General features: G+C 38.6%; 1 protein-coding gene across 3 annotated transcripts in view; it reads left to right on the forward strand.

The window, feature by feature from the left end:
• The window catches only part of Pclo (piccolo presynaptic cytomatrix protein), a 270,157-nt gene that overhangs the window by 23,381 nt on the left and 226,308 nt on the right, over nucleotides 1-20,468 (forward strand). For all 3 annotated transcript variants that reach the window (XM_075956228.1, XM_075956227.1, XM_075956229.1), the window contains exon 3: nucleotides 2,618-4,078. In XM_075956228.1, the coding sequence (XP_075812343.1) occupies nucleotides 2,618-4,078 (1,461 nt within the window). The remainder of the gene's footprint in view (nucleotides 1-2,617; nucleotides 4,079-20,468) is intronic.

The following is a 20,468-nucleotide window of genomic DNA, read 5'->3' on the forward strand; positions in this document are numbered from 1 at the left end:
AGACACAAAAGTATTTACTTTTATAAACTACAGCCGATCGCTTAGTTTTGGCCACATAAAAGGCATTTCCTGAATTTATGTATATCAGACATTATATATGTTGTTGTATTATATTAATTTTGAAGTTGGCCAAAGATGTACTTAAGGACCAATGATGGACATAAAGAACTTTCAATTTTACTCATAAGTTCAAGTTTGTCTCCTCAAAAATATTTTACCGATAGAAACCTGAGGCTGAAACAAGTAGGAAAGAAGGAAACAACATAATATTTTCAGATACAAATTTTAATGTTGCGTTATGCTTTAACATTTATCTTCTAACTTTCACTGTTTGGTAGCTGCCGGTAGGTGTGGAACTCTGGATCTTTCCTTCAGAGGCCTGTGCAGTATTCAGAGCCCTCAATAAACAGTTGAGTGAAGGAATGACTGGTGATAAAATTTTATATCAATGAAACGGAGTGGTCATCATAAGAATTCGCCCTAGAAATTTGTAATTTACATTTATCAACACAGATACACACCATGTACTTGGATATTTTGTAAGACAGTGGAAAATTGGATACACTATACTTACAAAGATTTAGGGATCTAATTATATGTTCTTCTTTTATTTGGCTAATTATGTCAGGACTTGGAAAAATACACCAAAAAAAGTAAATAGTAGGACATTTACAATTAGCGATCTGGATAGTGGGAATCTACTTATATACAGGGCTCTTTCTTCATCAAAAAGGTGTGGAAGTGGTATGAAAGTTCCTCTATACCTCAGAGTAATTTCACCAAAGTATTTACAGAAGCAGCAACTATTTGGTTACTCAACGATTTCAAGCGTTGTTTGCACAAACGTTGCTTACTCTTTGAAATGCTTCCAACACATGAAAGCTATCGATGCAGAACAGCTGCAGGTGTAGCTGCTTGCACAGAGCTGACCTAGCATGTGTGGGCCCTGGGTTCACACTCCTGCATCTAATCCACAGCAAACCAGAGGTTCAAGGGGCTCCTCAGCAGTGGAGCCAGTCTGAGGCAGGTTTGGCCTACCCGAGACAATATTTTTAAAAACGTAAGGAATACATAGCTACTTAGCGTGGGTGTTTTTAATTTTTAATGTAATATTTAAAATGGAAATATGAAATTTTAGAGTTGTCCGGTCTTACGTTTGCTGTTTATGGGTTGAAACAATTTTATTTGAACACACCTATAATCCCAGTACTCAGAAGACTGAGATAGGTAGATTATGCAGCAATACCTTGTCTCGAAAATAAATAAAAGCAGAGAAGAAAAAATACTTTTATAAGTCTTAGGAAAGATTAATTAAATTTTATTCCAAAAGACAATTACTTGTAAATAAAGAATATGTTGCGTGTCCAGCCAACACATACATTTTGTACTGCCTGGCATTTCCCCAATACCTATGGTTGGTAAACTCCTTTCCCTCATCATGCGGCATTATGTATAGAGAGTTTTGTTTCCCAACGGTTTGTCCTGGTTACTCTGGATGGACAGGATTAGATAATGACAGAAATCAAAATTATATTTTTTCTGATAATACTTAAAATAGTCTGTGGTAAGTATTTTTGGAATCATACAAAATGTTAAAGTGTCACCCTTTTGATTGTCTTATACTTTGTTATATTAAACTCCGCATGTGTTCCCAGTCAACGACATATGAAATGTGGGCGTAATTGTGCGTGTGTATACATACATGTATCTCTCTCCCCTATGTACATTCCTCTTGCTCTCCCTCCCCCTTCTCTAGTTTAAACACACTTAGATACATTATCTACTATCTGAAACACTTACCTTAAATCATCTTGATAAACTTTACAGGGAATCAACATTTTCTTTGCTAAATCATGCTATTTATGATAATCAAAGAGTTGCCCCTAGAAGTCTCTTTCCAGCTTAGCTTGGTTAACTTTATTGCCCCCCTGTGTGACTATGTTGACTTGAAGTAGAAGTGAAGATGCTCTACCTTAACAAATCAGCAATGTTTCCTAAGTTGACAAGCCTCCTCGGGCTTGTGTAACTAAAACCTGGTGATGAGCCAGGAGCAGAAAAATACATGTCATCATATATTAATGGACTCTAAGAAGTTAAAATTCATGGGATTTTTTAATATTTATTTATTTATTATGGATACAATATTCTGTTTGCATATATGCCTACAGGCTAGAAGAGGGCACCAGACCCCATTACAGATGGTTGTGAGCCACCATGTGGTTGCTGGGAATCGAACTCAGGTCCTTTGGAAGAGCATGCAATTCTCTTAACCGCTGAGCCATCTCTCCAGCCCCCAAAATTCATGGTTTTTATTACGTATTACTTTCTATTTCTGGAACTAACCTATCTGAGCAAATCGTGGGTGAAGAATGCCAGGATGAGCACTAGAGGCAGAATAGAGTAAAATCATGCTGTGTTCCTATTTACTTCCCCTAAAACACAGCGTGCTTTAGTCTCTGCGGTTCGTTATCTTCCATAGAGTGAAACTTTGCATGTTTGATTAAAACGACTATATTTGATCTTTGGAATAACGAGTTACATGGCAACATGCATGCTATGAACACGTTTGTGTTTTTGCAGTGTTATCTTAGTGACGGTGCTTGTATGTTATTTGCAGATCAAAGAGTGGCTCTGTTTAAACTGTCAGATGCAAAGAGCTCTGGGAGGTGAACTGGCTCCAATCCCATCCTCACCCAAGCCCAGCCCTAAGGCTGCCTCTGTACCTCCTGCAGCAGCGGCCAGCAAGCCACCGGTACCATCACAGCCTGCTTCCCCCAAGAAGGAACCTCCACCGAAGGCTGCCTCTGTACCTCCTGCAGCAGCGGCCAGCAAGCCACCGGTACCATCACAGCCTGCTTCCCCCAAGAAGGAACCTCCACCCAAACAGGACAGCCCCAAAGCACCTGAGTCCAAAAAGCCACCACCGCTGGTGAAGCAGCCAACCCTTCACGGACCTACCCCAGCTACAACCCCAAAGCCTCCAGTGGCAGAGGCCTTACCTGAGCCAGCCCCTCCCAAGGAGCCTTCTGCACCCCTACCTGAACAAGCCAAGGCACCTGTTGCAGATGTTAAACCAAAGCAGCCCAAGACGGCAGAGCCGCGCGCTGACGTTCAATCTTCAGCCGTGGCAACAACAAGGCCCGATGTTCCGAGCTCTCAGGTGCAGCCACAGGCTCAAGTGCAAACAGCCCCTCCTTTGAAAACGGACTCTGCCAAACCTTCCCACAGTTTCCCACCAACAGGAGAAAAAACCACCCCATCTGATTCTAAAGCCATGCCTAGGCCTGCATCAGACTCAAAAATTATTTCACATCCGGGGCCCAGTTCTGAGAGCAAGGATCCAAAACACGTTGATCCAACTCCCAGAAAGGAAGAGCCTAAGAAAGCACAAACCAAGATGAGTCCTAAACCAGATGCCAAGCCAGTGCCAAAAGGGTCACCGACACCCTCTGGCCCACGACCTACCCCTAGTCAAGCTGCACCCCCATCTCACCAGCCCCTAAAGCCTCAGGAGCAACCAAGGCGGTTCAGTTTGAATCTGGGTAGTATCACCGACGCCCCCAAATCACAACCCACAACTCCTCAAGAAACTGTGACAGGGAAGCTGTTCGGGTTTGGAGCATCCATCTTTAGCCAAGCATCAAACTTAATTTCCACAGCAGGCCAGCCCGGACCTCATCCACAGACTGGGTCGGCAGCCCCAACGAAGCAAGCCCCTACTCCATCACAGACCCCTGCAGCTCCTAAACCCACAGGTCAGGTCCCACCAGCACCTGCCAAGGTGCCACCTGTGAAGAAGGAAACAAAGGCTCCGGCCGCTGAGAGCTTAGGGTCCAAACCTGAGCAAGCTCCAGCAGCAAAGAGGCTAGAAAAAGACAAGAAGCCCCCACCCAGTAAGGTCAGCAAACCCCCACCGGCTGAGCCTGACAAGACCACCAAATCGGAGCCAACCTGTCCGCTCTGCAAAACTGAACTCAACATAGGCTCTCAGGATCCTCCCAACTTCAACACGTGTACAGAGTGCAAGAGCCAAGTGTGCAGTCTCTGTGGATTTAACCCAACACCCCACTTGACGGAGGTAAGCAACACTTACATTACATATGGATGAGAATATATGTCAGTTTGTTCTGAATAGTTGGGAACCCAAATTTCTGAGCAATGAAGTATGTTTCTACTGAAAAAAAGAAATAAATATTGGTAGCTTGGAAGAGGTTAAAATTGCCTCCATCCACACTGTTAGGAGTTTTTGATCTCTGTGCTTTTATGGGTTATTGCACAAAAAGTAAGAGATGGGATGTGTTAGAAAATTAAAATGATAATGACCTCAGTATTTTATGAGTTAGAACCCATGCCAAGGCTCTTCCATTTCCATATGGGAAGTCCAGAAAAAAAATGTAATGCATAGTTGTCATTTTCTACAACCCATTTCTTGTCTTTAATGCAGTGCATTGCTGAAATTCGTCTTGCCTTCCTTTGATCTCGGGATCTTGCTGTTCAGGCCAGGCTGGCTTGGAACCCACCATCCTTGCTTGAGCCTCTGGGGGTGCTGTCATGCTATGGCCTTTAATGCATTTTCAAACAGAACTTTAGTTGATTAGATTCATATACAGTATAATCAAACACTTATAAAACCTTGGTGTCAGTTAAGGATACTGTCTAGTAAGGTTAGTAGTTCTCGCGTGGTTGTTTAAATTTTCTCTATATCTGTTGGTGGTGCTGTCTGCTGAGATAATAGAATACATTTCTGGGAGCTGTGGAAGGCCAATGTCCTCTGTGACTAGCGAGAAGACACTCTAATGAGTTGATGTCAAGAACATTCTCTCTACAACGTAAATAACCAAAATGCAGTTGGTGACTCTCTACCTGATCATATAGCTGGAAAAGAATGAGTGGATAAGAACTGGTATTATGCTAAGGCAATATTAGAATCTTTGGCTATAGGTCACTCAAGGGTTAAATGATCATTCCTATGTTAGATAAATAAAGCATTGCCTTAATAAATATTTCAAAAATTAAAATAACTGTCCATCACCTTATATCATTTTTTATTATATTTTTTTACATTTATTTATTTAATTAATTATTTTACTTCCTGGCTACAATTTCCCCTTCGTCCTTTCCTCCTGGTCCTTCCCACCAACCTACCCAACACTATCCACTCCTCCTCTTCTGTCACTTTCCAGAAAAGGGCAGACCTCCAATGTATACCAACCAGCCATGGTAAATCAAGTTGCAGTGAGTCTAGACACCTCCTCTTTCATCAAGGCTGGACTAGGTAGGAGGAAAGGGTTCCAAACCAGAAACAGAGACAAAAGACAGTCTCTGCTTCCACTGTTAGGAGTCCCACAAGAAGATGAAGCTACACATCTGTCACATATGTTCAGAGGGCCTAGGTCAGTCCCATGCAGGCTCCAGTCTCTGTGAACTGAAGCACAATTAATAAAAACACAGAGACAGAAACTGGGGTCATCTTGTAGGTTCCTGGAGATGCCCCTGCAGCAGGCTTTTACCTGACTCTGAAATCCTCCCGTTTCCGGTAGTCTCATTCAGTACTCTCCGCCATCCATCCATTCTCCCCACCTGCCCTCGATCCATTCATGAAATCTCTTCTATTTCCCCTTCCCAGTGAGATCCGGCTTCCACCCCCCCCCTCCCAACCCTTCTTGATAATTGGTCTCTCTGGGTCTGTGGATTGTAACATAGTTATGCTTTATTTTACAGCTAATATTCACTTAGGAGTGAGTACATACCATGTTTGTCCTTCTGAATCTTGCCTACCACACTCAGGATGGTTTTTCTGTTGTACCCATTTGCCTGCAAATTTCATGATGTCATTGATTTTAACAGCTGTGTAATATTCCTTTGTATAAATGTACCACATTTCTTTTTTTTTTAAGATTTACTTTTTATTATGTATACTGTTCTGCTTTCATTAATTGTGTGCATGCCAGAATAGGGCACCAGATCTCATTATAGATGGTTGTGAGTCACCATGTGGTTGCTGAGAATTGAACTCAGGACTTATGGAAGAGCAGCCAGTGCTCTTAACCTCTGAGTCATCCCTAGCCTGGAATTTTCTTTATCCATTCCTTGGTTGAGGGACATCTAGGTTTTTCCAGGTTCTGGCTATTATGAATAAAGCTGCTATGAACATAGTTGAGCAAGTACCTTGTGGTAGGATTGGGCATCCTTTGGGTATATGTCCAAAAATAGCATTGCTGGGTCTTGTGGTAGATTGATTCCTACTTTTCTGAGAAACTGTCTTACTGATTAAAATGGCTGTACAAGTTTTCACTCCTACCAGCAATGGAGGAGTGTTCTCTTTGCTCCACAGCCTCTCTGGCATTAGCTCTCACTTGTGATTTTGATCTTAGCCATTCTGACAAGTGTAAGATGGAATCTCAGAGTCGTTTTGATTTGCATTTCCCTGATGACTAAAGATGTTGAGTATTTTTTTAAGTGTTTCTTGTCCATTTGAGATTCCTCTTTTGAGAATTTTCTATTTGGATCTGTACCCCATTTTTAATTGGATTGTTTGGTATTTTGACATCTAGTTTCTTGAATTCTTTATTTTGGAAATCAGCCCTTTGTCAGATGTGCGGTTGATGAAAAACTTCTACCCTCCTGAGGGTACTGATTTGTCCTATGATGGTGTCGTTTGCCTTACAGAAGTTTTTCAATTTCATGAGGTCTCATTTATTAAGTGTTGATCTTGGTGTCTGTGCTACTGGTATTATATTTAGGAAGTAGTCTCCTGTCCCAAATTCAAGGCAATTTCTCACTTTCAATTCTATCAGGTTCAGTGGATCTGGATTAATGTTGAGGTCTTTGGTCCATTTGGTTTTGAGTTTCATGGAGAATGATAGAAGTGTCCATCACTTTTACGCAAATCAAATCTACTGAAGGGCTCTTTCAGTCCACTGTGTCTAATCTTGTGAGTCAATCAGGCAGAGCTGAAGAGGTTTGGATAAGACATGTCAGAGAATCCTTAGGGTTGCTCTTATTATTTGGGCTCTGATTTTTTTTAAAATAAATTTTAATTAAAATAAAATTACCTCACTTTCCCTTTTCCATTTCCTCCCTCAGCCTCTCCCAGGTTCAGGTATCCCCTCTCCAACTTTTCTTCAAACACAGGTAAATGGGTGGACCTAGAAAGACTTTCCAATTCTTTAATAAACAAGCATAGAACGTTTTAGTTGCTCACCTTGAAAGCACAGGAGGTTGCCATGACTTTGCTAGCACCATGTGAAGTCACCTTCGCTGCAGGATTCAGCAGGTTTGTTTTCTCAGCTGTGATGAGCCTTGCTAATTAACATTCATCTTTCAAGGCAGATACATATTGTTTCCTCAGCCCTTTGTGAGTGTTAACTGTTCTTATTGCCTGCAAATTAACTCCAGTATAAATGTAAAACACAAAGCCAAATTTAATTTCCTCATAGTTTTAGAAGAGCATTTGTGTGTGTGTGTGTGTATGTGTGTGTGTGCATTCATCCGCAGTATAATTTTTGTTTTCCTAGTACAGCTGCATTTATCTAAGCTGTTAAAAAATTGTACCCTTTAATGAGGAGCCTTATGGTGTCAACACAATGCGTTTATTGAAATAGCTGTAAAGCCAAACAGCACTACTGAAAACAAAGCTGTAATTTCTATATTTTCTTAACGCAATCATGCATATAGAGCAAGAGAAGGATTGTGCCTTAGAACACACATACAGTGTTGCATATATCTGTTTATATACACACCAACACTATTTGTTTATGTGCTGATGTGCATTTACCACATTTGACCTATCATGAGTATTAACATTCTGTCAGAGTTCGCAGTAGTGACATGAGAAGTCCTTGAGTACAGAGTCGGGAACTCTTCCTGGGCAATCTCTGGTATTCTGGATGTTGGTTAATCATGCCTTGAAGGTCAGAGTTTGGAAAGGAAATCATTTGAATAGATTGCAGAAATAGCCAGCCTGTGTGGGACTTTAATTTTGGATAACTTGAAGGTGTAAGTTGTCTAAAGTTTTTAGATAGTTTAAGTAAGATCCTATTTTAAATATGGCCCAGCAGGATATAAAATATCGATCATTCTTCACAATATTGTGCTCTGTAGTCATTTCCTTGCGTTTAGAAGACTGTGTTGCAGGGGAGAGGAGATTTTGATACAGCAAAAATGACCAGTGTTCTTGCCCATGACTATGGTAAAGGATTCATTCAGTTGGCATAAGGCTTACCTCTGCTGTGGGTATAAGCTACTGGCTAATCCAATATTAACGACGTGAATGAAAGTTAGTTCTTTTATTTTATGTTCAAATATTCATGTTATTATTGCTTCCAAAGCTTTAGAGGAATGCCAGATGAGCTAGCTGAAAAGGTTGATGATACAGTGTGTCTGCGTGTCTGTATGCCTTTACAGATATACACCCTGAAAAGGTTGATGATACAGTGTGTCTGCGTGTCTGTATGCCTTTACAGATACACACCCTGAAAAGGTTGATGATACAGTGTATCTGCTTGTCTGTATGCCTTTACATATATACACCCTGAAAAGGTTGATGATACAGTGTATCTGCTTGTCTGTATGCCTTTACATATATACACCCAGCAATATGTAAATATATTCTATTAGGCAGATTTATATGTGTCCAAATAGTTCTAACTAGTTAGGCTTAATTTACAACATGAGCCCCACTGTTACTACTAAATCATTTTGTTTGTTTTTCAATTGGGAAAGTGTTGACTGAGGTTTCTGTCCCACCCGGTCCCGCAGCCATTCAGTCCCAAAGAAACACACAGAGGCCTATATTAATTATAAACTGATTGGCCTATTAGCTCAGGTTTTCTTATTAACTAATTCTTACATCTTAGGTTAACTGATAATTCTTGTCTGTATTAGCCATGTGGCTTGGTACCTTTTATCAGTGAGGCATTCTAATCTTGTGTCCTCCTTGTCTGGGTGATGACTGTAGACTGAGCCTTTTCTCTTCCCAGAATTCTCCTGTTCTAGTCACCCCACCTATAGTTCCTGCCTAGCTACTGGCAATCAGCATTTTATTAAACCAATATAACTGACAGATCTTTACGGGGTATAAAGCCATTGTCCCACAGCAGGAAAGCATGTACTTCTATTCTTCATTTAGTCTCTATGTTTTTAAGCTCTGTTTGTGGTATATTTTTCTTGTGATTCGGTGTTACTGTACTATTAGTTCAGAAGGAATATTCTCAAAATATTCACACTTATTCCTTAAGTACAAAGAAATGATGTTCCTTTGGATAGAGTCAGAGTTTTCTATTTATTTCCTAGCATATACAACTAGGCACCAAGTCTCTGTTTCTCTTATCCCCTTGACGGAGACAGATGCTTTCCTTGCTGTTCCATACTGCCTTCCTGTCATACTTTTTTTTCCTCTCCTTTCTCTGGCAGTGAAAAGACACCCATTGTAGATTTGTATTTGGAGCAACCAAAAGTATCCCACCTGTCCACCCCTTCCCAAATACAGCTGTCCTAAGGCTGCTTCTTGATCCTCTTGCGCATCATCCCTCACTGGTCCTGAGGAGTACCAAAGTCTTCCTTCTCGTGGACCCTGGGGTGCATCTAATGTCTAGCCTGAGCTTTACTGTTTAACTGGGTAACATCCAGTTTGCATAAATGGTGCAATAATCTGTTAACCTCTAGTAGCAAAACACAGTTCTTTTAGTCTTAATTTTTGTCCAAGCAAAATGTGGTTTATCTTGGATGAAGTTTTAAAATTTGCAGTATATCTTCCAAAAAAGAGCTGCAATGAACCAATCTGGAAAGATACTGAGCAAAACAGTCTAGGCTGGCAATGTCTTTCCCTTCTAAATTTTAGTAATTCTCATTTAGTTCAAATGCAAAAGATGCCAAACTATCCTTTTTCTGGGTATTTGTTTTTGTTGGGTTTTTTTTTTTTGCCTCTCTTTTCTGAAGTAACTTTTTATCATGAAAAATAAGACAACATGAAATGTATTTCTTCATGCTGAATGAAGTCCTAGAGTCATGATTTTGCTTTCTTAGCAAGCTGATTTTGCATGGCCTAAATGGTGTAGAAATAGCTAGCATATATTTGTCACTAGGCAACAAATGAGCCTTTTGAGCTGATTAAGACCCAGTGGTAGATGGTGATCCTCTCAGTTCTTTCTCTTTCGCTGAGGTGGCTTCTGCATTCTGCATCACTTACAGCTGGTCTAGAAAAGATGAAACACATTAGTTTAGCAATGCATAATATCTTTCATCCACATTCATCAACATTACTTAATACTGTAAAAAGCATATGCAACACCAAGAACTGTTTTAAAGTATGTCTATTGGTGCAAGTATGCACAAAAATTAAAGCTAGATGATCCCAGATCAATTATGAATAGAGGGTTCTACTAATAATCAGTTCCAGAGGAAGCACATGGTGGAACTCTGTAGTCTGGGTTGGCATTTCTGACCTTTCTGACAGAGATCCCTAGTGCAACTTTTATAACAACATTTATAATGTGGTTATAGATGATAAAGTTATTCAATTTCAAGATAAATTTTGTTTTCTTTCTTGAATGATATTTATTTTCAATAGTCAAATGCAGATTTAAAATTGAGGAGTTTTGCTCAATTTTTGAGAAATTAATTTTTCCTTACAGTCCTCATTTTGGATGGATTCTATAGGGTAGCTACATATCTCAGTGACCCTATAAGTCATTTAACACCTTTAGTGTTGTCTAAATGAAGAAATATGAATTAATTCTGTGGGTTTATATTTCACTGTATATATTATACTTTTATTAGAGATTTAGGTTATTATTTTATTCTAAATAAGCAGAATTTTGTACATAAGATTTATATTTTGAATGTTTCATAAGAAAAATTTGCTTGTATTAAATAGAGAACAAAGATCACAGTGTATCACATTCTCTTGGAAGATATGAAAGCAGGTAGCATCTCCATCTCACCTGCTCCACTCATCCATCACTCACATCTCCTCAGCTCACCTCCTACACTCACCTCCTCCACTATTCTCCACTCACCCCCACTCACCTCCTCCACTATTCTCCACTCACCCCCACTCACCTCCTCCACTCACCTCCTCCACTATTCTCCACTCACCTCCACTCACCTCCTCCACTCACCTCCACTCACCTCCTCCACTCACCTCCACTATTCTCCACTCACCTCCACTCACCTCCTCCACTCATCCACCACTCACATCTCCTCAGCTCACCTCCTACACTCATCTCCTCCACTATTCTCCACTCACCTCCTCAACTCACCTCCTCAGCTCACCTCCTCCACTATTCTCCACTCACCTCCATTCACCTCCTCCATTCACCTCCTCCACTCACCTCCATTCACCTCCTCCATTCACCTCCTCCACTCACCTCCTCCATTCACCTCCATTCATCTCCTCCACTCACCTCCTCCACTCACCTCTTCCACTCACCTCCTCCACGCACCTCCTCCACTCACCTCCTCCACGCACCTTCTCCACTCACCTCCTCCACTCACCTCCTCCACGCACCTTCTCCACTCACCTCCTCCACTCACCTCCTCCACGCACCTTCTCCACTCACCTCCTCCACTCACCTCCTCCACGCACCTTCTCCACTCACCTCCTCCACTCACCTCCTCCAAGCACCTTCTCCACTCACCTCCTCCACTCACCTCCTTACTCACCCCCACTCACCTCCTCCACTCACCTTCATTCACCTCCTTACTCACCTCCACTCACCTCTCCACTCACCTCCACTCACCTTCTCCATTCACCTCCTCCACTCACCTCCTCCATTCACCTCCTCCATTCACCTCCATTCACCTCCTCCACTCACCTCTCCACTCACCTTCTCCATTCACCTCCTCCACTCACCTCCTCCACTCACCTCCTCCACTCACCTCCTCCACTCACCTCCTCCATTCACCTCCTCCATTCACCTCCTCCACTCACCTCCTCCACTCACCTCCTCCACTCACCTCCTCCACTCACCTCCTCCATTCACCTCCTCCATTCACCTCCATTCACCTCCTCCATTCACCTCCTCCATTCACCTCCTCCATTCACCTCCTCCACTCACCTCCTCCACTCACCTCCTCCATTCACCTCCTCCATTCACCTCCATTCACCTCCTCCATTCACCTCCTCCACTCACCTCCTCCACTCACCTCTACTCACCTCCTCCACTCACCTCCTCCATTCACCTCCATTCACCTCCTCCACTCACCTCCACGCACCTCCTCCACTAACCTCTTTTACTCATCTCCTCCACTCATTCGCGAAATTTCTTTTTGCTTAATCCAGAATAACTTATTATTTGACAACTTATTAAACGGCTTTTTTTCATCATTTCAATTACACACAAATAAAATAATGAATTATTACAAAAGAGAATGCAGAACTATAGTTCACAGGGATTTCTTTTTCACGTAGACTCTCTGAACTTTGATTATTGTTTAAAACAGTAGCTATTCATCTGGAAGTCTTGATTAGTATGTTTTTATACTTTTGTTTTAAACTGCAGATGTAGAATAAGTGTGACTGTGGTTCATTGAAAGTTTTCTGTAGACCGTGTTTGAAATGAACCTGATATCAACTGTTCCCTCATCTCATTACTTTCATAAAGCAAGTGTTTTAATGCAAAAAACATTGGGCTACACACTTTTCTTCCAGAACTTTATGTGATAATTTAAGCCCTACTTTAGGAATTATACTGAGAATGAGAGGCATAGAGCTATTAAACAACAAAGATTTACTTTAGGAGTCAAGTCAATACTGTCTTTACTCTATTTGTTTAAATAACCCAATGGAACTAGAGAACAAATACCACTTGTTCTACACTCTCTTGCTCATACTTCATTTGGTAATTTCTATAATTTTAACTCCTACAACTTTGTAAATATGGGGATATATTTTTAATTTTGTAAATATTTTCCATGGAACAATGTGTCTGTGTTGCATGGCTTGTTTGTAAGGATGAAGTAGTTTTGGGGAGTCAGAAGCATAGACATCAGCATCACTGTGTGTCTTGGTCAAGTTTCTGTGGCTGCCATCAAACACCATGATGAAAAGCACGTTGTGAAGGACAGTTTTTATCTGGCTTACACTTTCATATTGCTGTTCACCACTGAAGGAAATAATGACAGGAACTCAAACAAAGCAGGATCCTGGATGCAGGAGCTGATGCAGAGGTCGTGGAGGGGTGATGCTCACTGACTTACTCCCTCTGTCTTGCTCAGTCTGCTTTCTTCTAAAACCCAGGACCATTAGCCCAGGGATAGCATCACCTGCCATAGGCTGGAACCTCCACAATCAACCACTAATTAAGACAATGCCCTATAGCTTTGCCTAAAGGTCTGTCTTATGGAGGCATTTTCTCAATTGAGGCTCTCTCCTTCCTAATGACCAGTTTATATCAATTTGATATAAAACTATGCAATATAAGATTTATCTTTCCAGGTAATAAACGAGCACTGATATTTGACAAGATAATAAAATGATGGCTCTTCTTTTATACCATCTGATTGTGAGAGTGCCAAGTATATTCGTTAAAATTGCAAGAAATTTATATGTGTTAGTAAATACAGTGGAAGTCTTGTGTCCTACTAGTCATCATATGTATTATATATAATGTATATAAAATATAAAAATAGTCATTTTATATGCTATGTATAATGTGTGTACTACACACACACACGAGTTAGATGTTTTCTCCCCTCATTGTTTCAGAGTGTCTTCTGTCATGCTTCTAGTTCAGCATTTCTGAGACTGTGCAATCTTAACCTTATTCTCCACAGTATCTGAGTAATATTCTAGCCAGTGTTGAATATGTGTTTCTGTTTTGCTAGAGATGGACCATCAGATGCAATAGTCTCTGTACTTATGAACACCAAGTGGCTGGCTCAAGTTAAGTTGTATTTTAACTTTAATTTTAAAGCATGTCTTAGCTGTGGTTTCTGCTGCTGTGATAAAACACCGTGACCAAAAATAACTTGGAGAGTTTATTTCATCTCACACTTCCAGGTAGCAGTCTATCATTGAGGGAAATCAGGACAGGGAACTCAAGGCAGGAACCAGGAATCAGAGACTGTAGCCTGAACCTGGAGACAGGAGCGGGTGCAGAGGTCATAGAGGAGCGCTGCTTAATAACTTGCTGCCATGGCTTGCTCATCCTGCTTTCTTATAAAACCCAGCACCACTAGTCCAGGGATGGAACCAGCCACAGTGATTTGGGCCCTCACACACCAATCATCTATCAAGTACCTGCACCAAAAACTTACCCAAAGTTCAATCTAGTGGGTGCGTTTTTATCAACTGAAGTTTTCTCTTCCAAACTCTAGCCTATGACAGATTGATATAAAACTGGTCAACTCAAAGGGTGGTATAAACAATATAAAATGACTCATTAATTTTTCAGCAAATATTACTCAACATTGTCTTTGATTGCCCAACTGCAGTTGTGCAAACATATACTGTATCTGCCTCCATGTAGGATGTACTTGTCTCTCTACATGAGAAGTGCACTAATACCTTATATTTCTTGTAAGTCTATCTATTTACCTTTCCCAGGAATCCCTATATTATACAAGATAACTGGTGGCTTCTGCATTCTCCTGTGAATATAGAGATTTCAGTGCTCTCATTGTCAACAGACACAAAATGAATGTCTAAATTGATCTGAAGATCAGGGTTCTTAGGTCTTGCTAATAATTAATAACAGTAACCACACTACATGCTGTGGCCATATCAAACTTTATGACCTTATGTTCTCTGTTGTCTCTTCTGTTCTAAGTTTATCTTTCAAAGATTATGAGTCTGTTTGTGAACTTCAAGTGCATTTGGGTGAAATATTTCAACTTTGAGGTCATTATTAAAAGACAGATTATGTTAGAAATATAGAATGCTAGTACTACTGCATATTGAAGATATTATATTTTCAGTGTTTTATTTTCTTGATGGTTATCCATCTTACATTAAAAACTTTACTTTATTAATTGAATGATAAAAGTAATATTTTTCTTTAATAAAGTAGGCAGTGATCTAGGGTTTATCTAAATATATATTGCTATTTTTGCCTGTAAGTTATATCAATATCATGAGTTTATCATATACTAATATTTTTTAAACTGTTTATGTCCATGTTAGTTTTGGAAAATATTTATGTGTCTTTTACATAGTCTGATTCTTTGTTAATATATCTTAAGATGATATTTTACTTGTGTAACATTTGTTATTAATATTATTTATTCTTTTCTCATTATATAATTACATTTTTAAAATATTTGTCAGACAACATATTTTTATAAAACTGTCTGTTTCTGTTTGTTTATAAAAGTGGTCTTTAGTATTTCTTTATAAATATCTGTAGTTTTTATGTTAGATTTTTTTATAAATTTTGGCACATGGAAGATGAAAAATTTAATATCATTTATTCAAATACACAAACACTTGACTCCAGATTATTTGCTAAACAACTCATTGTTTTCATTCTTGATTTATGGAGGCACTTTAATCATATAATAGACTTCCATTAAATCAATTCTCTTTCCTAAATCCTTTAGCTTTTTTCTTATTGAAAGTAGTTTTATTCATACAATATTTTCTGATAAAGTTCCCATTTTAAGAGCGTTTCATAGTTTCAGTACCTTATATTTTTTATAAAACCACTTTTGGTATTTAAATATATGAAGTAGCAAATGAATCTTGGCTAAAGGGTCCTGTAGTGGAGTATTTCCTAGGCTGGAATCTGACCTTGTACGTCTTGAAGCTGTAAATACCTCGTTCCCGGGTCAGAGTGTGAATGCTGACACCGTGGCACAACAGTGCAGGAGAATTGTATTTGATCCTCCACCCTGCCCCCCCTATGGAGAGTAGTGCGGTGTGGAGCTGGAATGTTAGCGTGAACATAGTGGGCTTTGGTCAATTTGAGGAATACCCTGCTTGTGAAAGTCATACTTTCAATGCAAGTAGCAAGCTAAAGTTCTCTTTTTACCATAGAGATGGCTTTATGGCTGCCTACTGTGAACATAACCCTGACAAATTGCCAGGGTAATGAGAAGCCAGGGTCTTGCAGTGCTTATGTATACTGCAAAGTATATAGGACATTATTATGAACTTCTATCTAATATTACAAACCCTACTCAAATGAAGCTAAAGACTGAACTGTCGTCCTAAGACGGATGAAAATGAAAAGTACGCCGTCTTTGATTGGCATCAGTCATTGAGCCGAGAGTAGGTTACATAAACACTCTTATTCTTGGGTTTGGCTCTTAACCAACCACTTCAGCTTTCAGTGATAATGGTAAAAAATTAGGATCATGGAAAATATGTAAAGTGTTGGTGCCTGAAGGAAAGTAGTTAATTCTATACTAAATATTTTATACATTCAGTACTAAAATTTTTCTACATTTATTTTATCTTCATTAAAAATCCTTGCTTTATGAAAGTTATAAACAAAATTAAGTATCAAAATTTGTGAAGCTCATGGTATCATATTCAAGCATGCACCCCTCTAGCAGAAAATACACACTGTAAGATTTAATGTATATTCTCTTACCTCATTGGATGGGCTGTATATTCTCACATACATATGTGCTTTGAAATCAATTTAGTAACCTTTATTATGGACAAGCATTTGTGGGCATTATTGAAATTACTTGCCACATTATAGAAATATACCTAATCTAGTGACAAAAATATTTTTGTCTTAAATATTAATAACTTAGTAGTTGATGGAAGTAATAGGCCAATGATGGTTATAAACATTATCCTTTTTTAAAATTGAAAATAGATTCTTTTCCTACAATATATTCTATTATGGTTTCAAATTGCATGGCTCCCTCCAGCTCCTCCTCACTTCCCCACCCACCTAAATCACACCCATTATTTTTCTCATGAGAATACTAAAAGAATCTAATATAATAATAAAATAATAATTATGATGAAGATAAATAATGATAAACAAACAAAGCAGAATAGGGTAAAAGAAATGCAGAGGTCTTCTTTTTAATTTCTGGAATTATATTTATATTCATTTTGAATGTTTTTCAAATAACTTTTATATTTTCCAGTTATTTCTAGCTTACTATTTTAAAATTGAAAACTTATAGTCATAAGTTTTTGTGTGGAATGATGTTTTCTACATATCACATCACACTTTCTTCATCACCCCAGAGTAATACCCGTTTTTCTTTTGTGCTTGCTAAACATAGGAGTGCTCTAGCAAAACCACACCCCAAGGAAATGCTGGGCAGAGTGTCCTATTGATTGTATACTTTTACACCGGCTGCACAAAGAGAATGCCTGCTAATAAGTTTGTGTTTTCTCAGGCCTTATGACACTAGTCTTCTAATGTTCATTACCTGACACATATTCGTTATTTCAACTACATTATGCAATACATGAGTTTAAGAAAACAATACCCTTTCTAAAATCACATTCATGCAAAATTGATTATGTAAAATTTTGTAACGTTTGAGTCCCATATAATGGACTTACAGCAGTCTGAAGGGCCGCAGTGTCAACTGAGTCACGAAAACAAATGATCATGTTTTGAGACTGCTTTTGAAAGAAATCCTCTATTTCAAAATTTAACCCATTTATCAGGTGCAAAGCCACCCATAGCCAATGTTCTTGTGATAATCAAATTGCAATGTACACATGCTTATTAATATTACAAATAGAACCAGATAGTATGCATGAAGAATAAATTACCACTACTGTTGTCTTTATGGAAAATGAAAGTTATAGACATGTAGTCTCAGGAGATGTGAAAAAACATACTCCTTGAATTAACAGAGTTTGAAAATGTTTCCAGTTTAATCCAATTTAGTGACATGGAATATATATATGCAACTTACTGCTATCTGTGGTCTTGCAAGAAGGATATATTTTTAACCAAATATATCACATTTTGAAATTTTATTTGGCAGAATTCATTTTCTGGAAGACACTCATTGGGAGATGCTGAGGCAGAGATATATTTCTGATATGTTTGCCAGTCTGGGAAAACAGATTCTCTTTAGTTATCACCCCATGTGCAGTAAAACCATGAATGTTTCAAAACAGGAACAAAATGGATGAAGGGAAACTTCTTGATTAGATAAGCAACATTGTTCAAAATGCTGTTATACATATGCCGTATAGAAGGAGAAAAGAACTCCTCCTCTAACTATGTTCTATCATCTCGCAGAAGCTTATCCTCCACATCCTGTGCTGCTCCCTTATCATCTTTTACTGTGGTACTGAATAGTTTAAATTCTCATGAATAACTCTAAGAAAATACGGCATGATGGTCAAAGACTCATAATCCTGAACTTAAACTGGATTCTGTGTATTGACCTCTTGAACAGTGTTGAGTGAGTCACTGCTCTGTGAGAATCTTCAGGAAGGCAATGTGATCTCCTTGGACTGTGGTGGATTGCTCGAACATATAAGGACCCTCAATAAACATTTTTGAATTAGTGAAAATACAATCAACCATGACTTCAGAGTGTTTCTGTAAGCGTAGAATCACCTAAATACTTTTTGTATAGTCACTCGTAGCATTGACTGGACAAACAGAATTATTAAATGTTGAAAACCTCATTTTCATACTCCTAAGATTCTTTCCTTTGCCTCCAGCTTCATAAATTGTGTCATTGAGGAACACTCCCTTAGACACATCGTACTGACACTTCATATCCCCATGCACTAGATTGGGTTGGTCTTCTTTCCTGTGTCTCCTGAACAGCAGTATGACACAGAAGTATTGTCTTTTACCTCTCAACAACTCTTCCTGATAAAGATGACCTCACTCTTTATCAGGACTGTATCTTGGTTACAGTAGTCAGCATTCAATATTTGACCTGGAAAAATACAGACCTTCAGGTCTCATTGCCCCCTCCTGCAAATTTTGATTATCGTGCTATACTTAATCTCTGAAGTTATTTCATCTTATTTATTCATGGAACACTGTACATAATGATTTATAGTGGAATACACTTTAATACTCTCTGCCTCTCTACATGTTCCTAATGCTTCCTGATGCTTCCTATTCACCTGGTCAAATTCATCTCAAATTTTTCTTCCGTTGTTGCTTGTTCTTGCTTCTTCATAGCACATCCACTTAATATTATATCCATATAATGTTCTCTGTTTTTGTGAACTCACAAGAATGTACAATGTAGGATATATCAGTTAGTTTCTTGGGTACTATCAAAATCTGTGTACATGATATGTGAGCAATGCACATTTGTTTGATAAAGAAAATTCATGAGCAATTTTGGTAAATAGAACAGATTCAGCGTCATACTTTATGTTAATACAGCCACAATTAGAAGCACGACTTGCTTATTCAACCTTATATTAACTACAAGGGTTTTAATTTTTTTTTACACTTTGTTACTTGTTTGTTAACACATTTTGGGACATGCCATGACTCATTTGAGACCAGAGGACAACTTGCAGAATTTGGTCTTCTCCTTCAAATATGTGGGTCCTGGAACTCAGGCTCAGTTTATCAGGCTTGGTGGCAAGTACCTTTACCCACCGAGCTATCTTACAGGCCTGACTACAAGGATCCTCAAAGCATTAGTGAAGTTGTTAGTAGCAACATGCATCTGTCAACATTTATTTTTAAGAAATGAAATAAGAAAAATATATGATTTTTAGAGATACATTTTTACATATGTATAAATAGGAAATTAAGTTTTAAATTTACTAGCCTAAATTTTATCTTACTGAAGTCTTCCCTGAATATCATATTTAGTCATAAAACCTCCCTCAGGATTTCTATAATGCAATCTTATCCTGATCTCTTTTCTTTTGTCCTTAGCATTTAGTATCATTTTAAAATTATGATGGTTCATTTACAAATTTATTATCTTTTAAAATATCTTCCAGTATCAGTGGGATACAAGATCCATGATTGTTAGATATTGTCTGTTCCAGGATATCATCACACAGTAGATGCTAATATGAACTTCTTAAAAGAAAGAATTAATCCTATATAGTCATTACAGATATTGTAGCTATCTAATAAAAACAAAAAAAATGATTGACTTCAGATTTGATTACAGGCAAATATTTCATCTACTTTCCAATCTAATTTCCCTGACATTTCAAAGGACAAAAAGAAAAGATACATATAGTATTTACCAAAAACTTTCTTCAAATAGTTCCTTATTTTGAATTTGGGTGTATTGAGAATAGCAAGTCTTTTGTTATGAGTGGGGATTATATAATGTCACTGCTTCATGGAAGAGATGTGGTCTCAGTGGGGTTATAAGAACAAACTAGCAAAAGGTGTTGCAATGGCACCTGTAGTACCTGATTGCCTGAGTTTCAAAAACAGCCTAGTTTAGCCATTTTTTTTTTTGGTACACATTCCTTATCCTGAGAATTGGCTAGTGGATTCATATTTAAAGGTAGTTTATGGCACTTGACAAAGCAAAATCACTGCTAACTTTGTTAATCAACGCTGCCAGGTCTAGAAGACATATGGCATCAA

This window comes from Microtus pennsylvanicus, chromosome 22 (genome assembly GCF_037038515.1).
Source record: "Microtus pennsylvanicus isolate mMicPen1 chromosome 22, mMicPen1.hap1, whole genome shotgun sequence".
In the NCBI taxonomy this organism is placed as follows: domain Eukaryota; kingdom Metazoa; phylum Chordata; class Mammalia; order Rodentia; family Cricetidae; genus Microtus; species Microtus pennsylvanicus.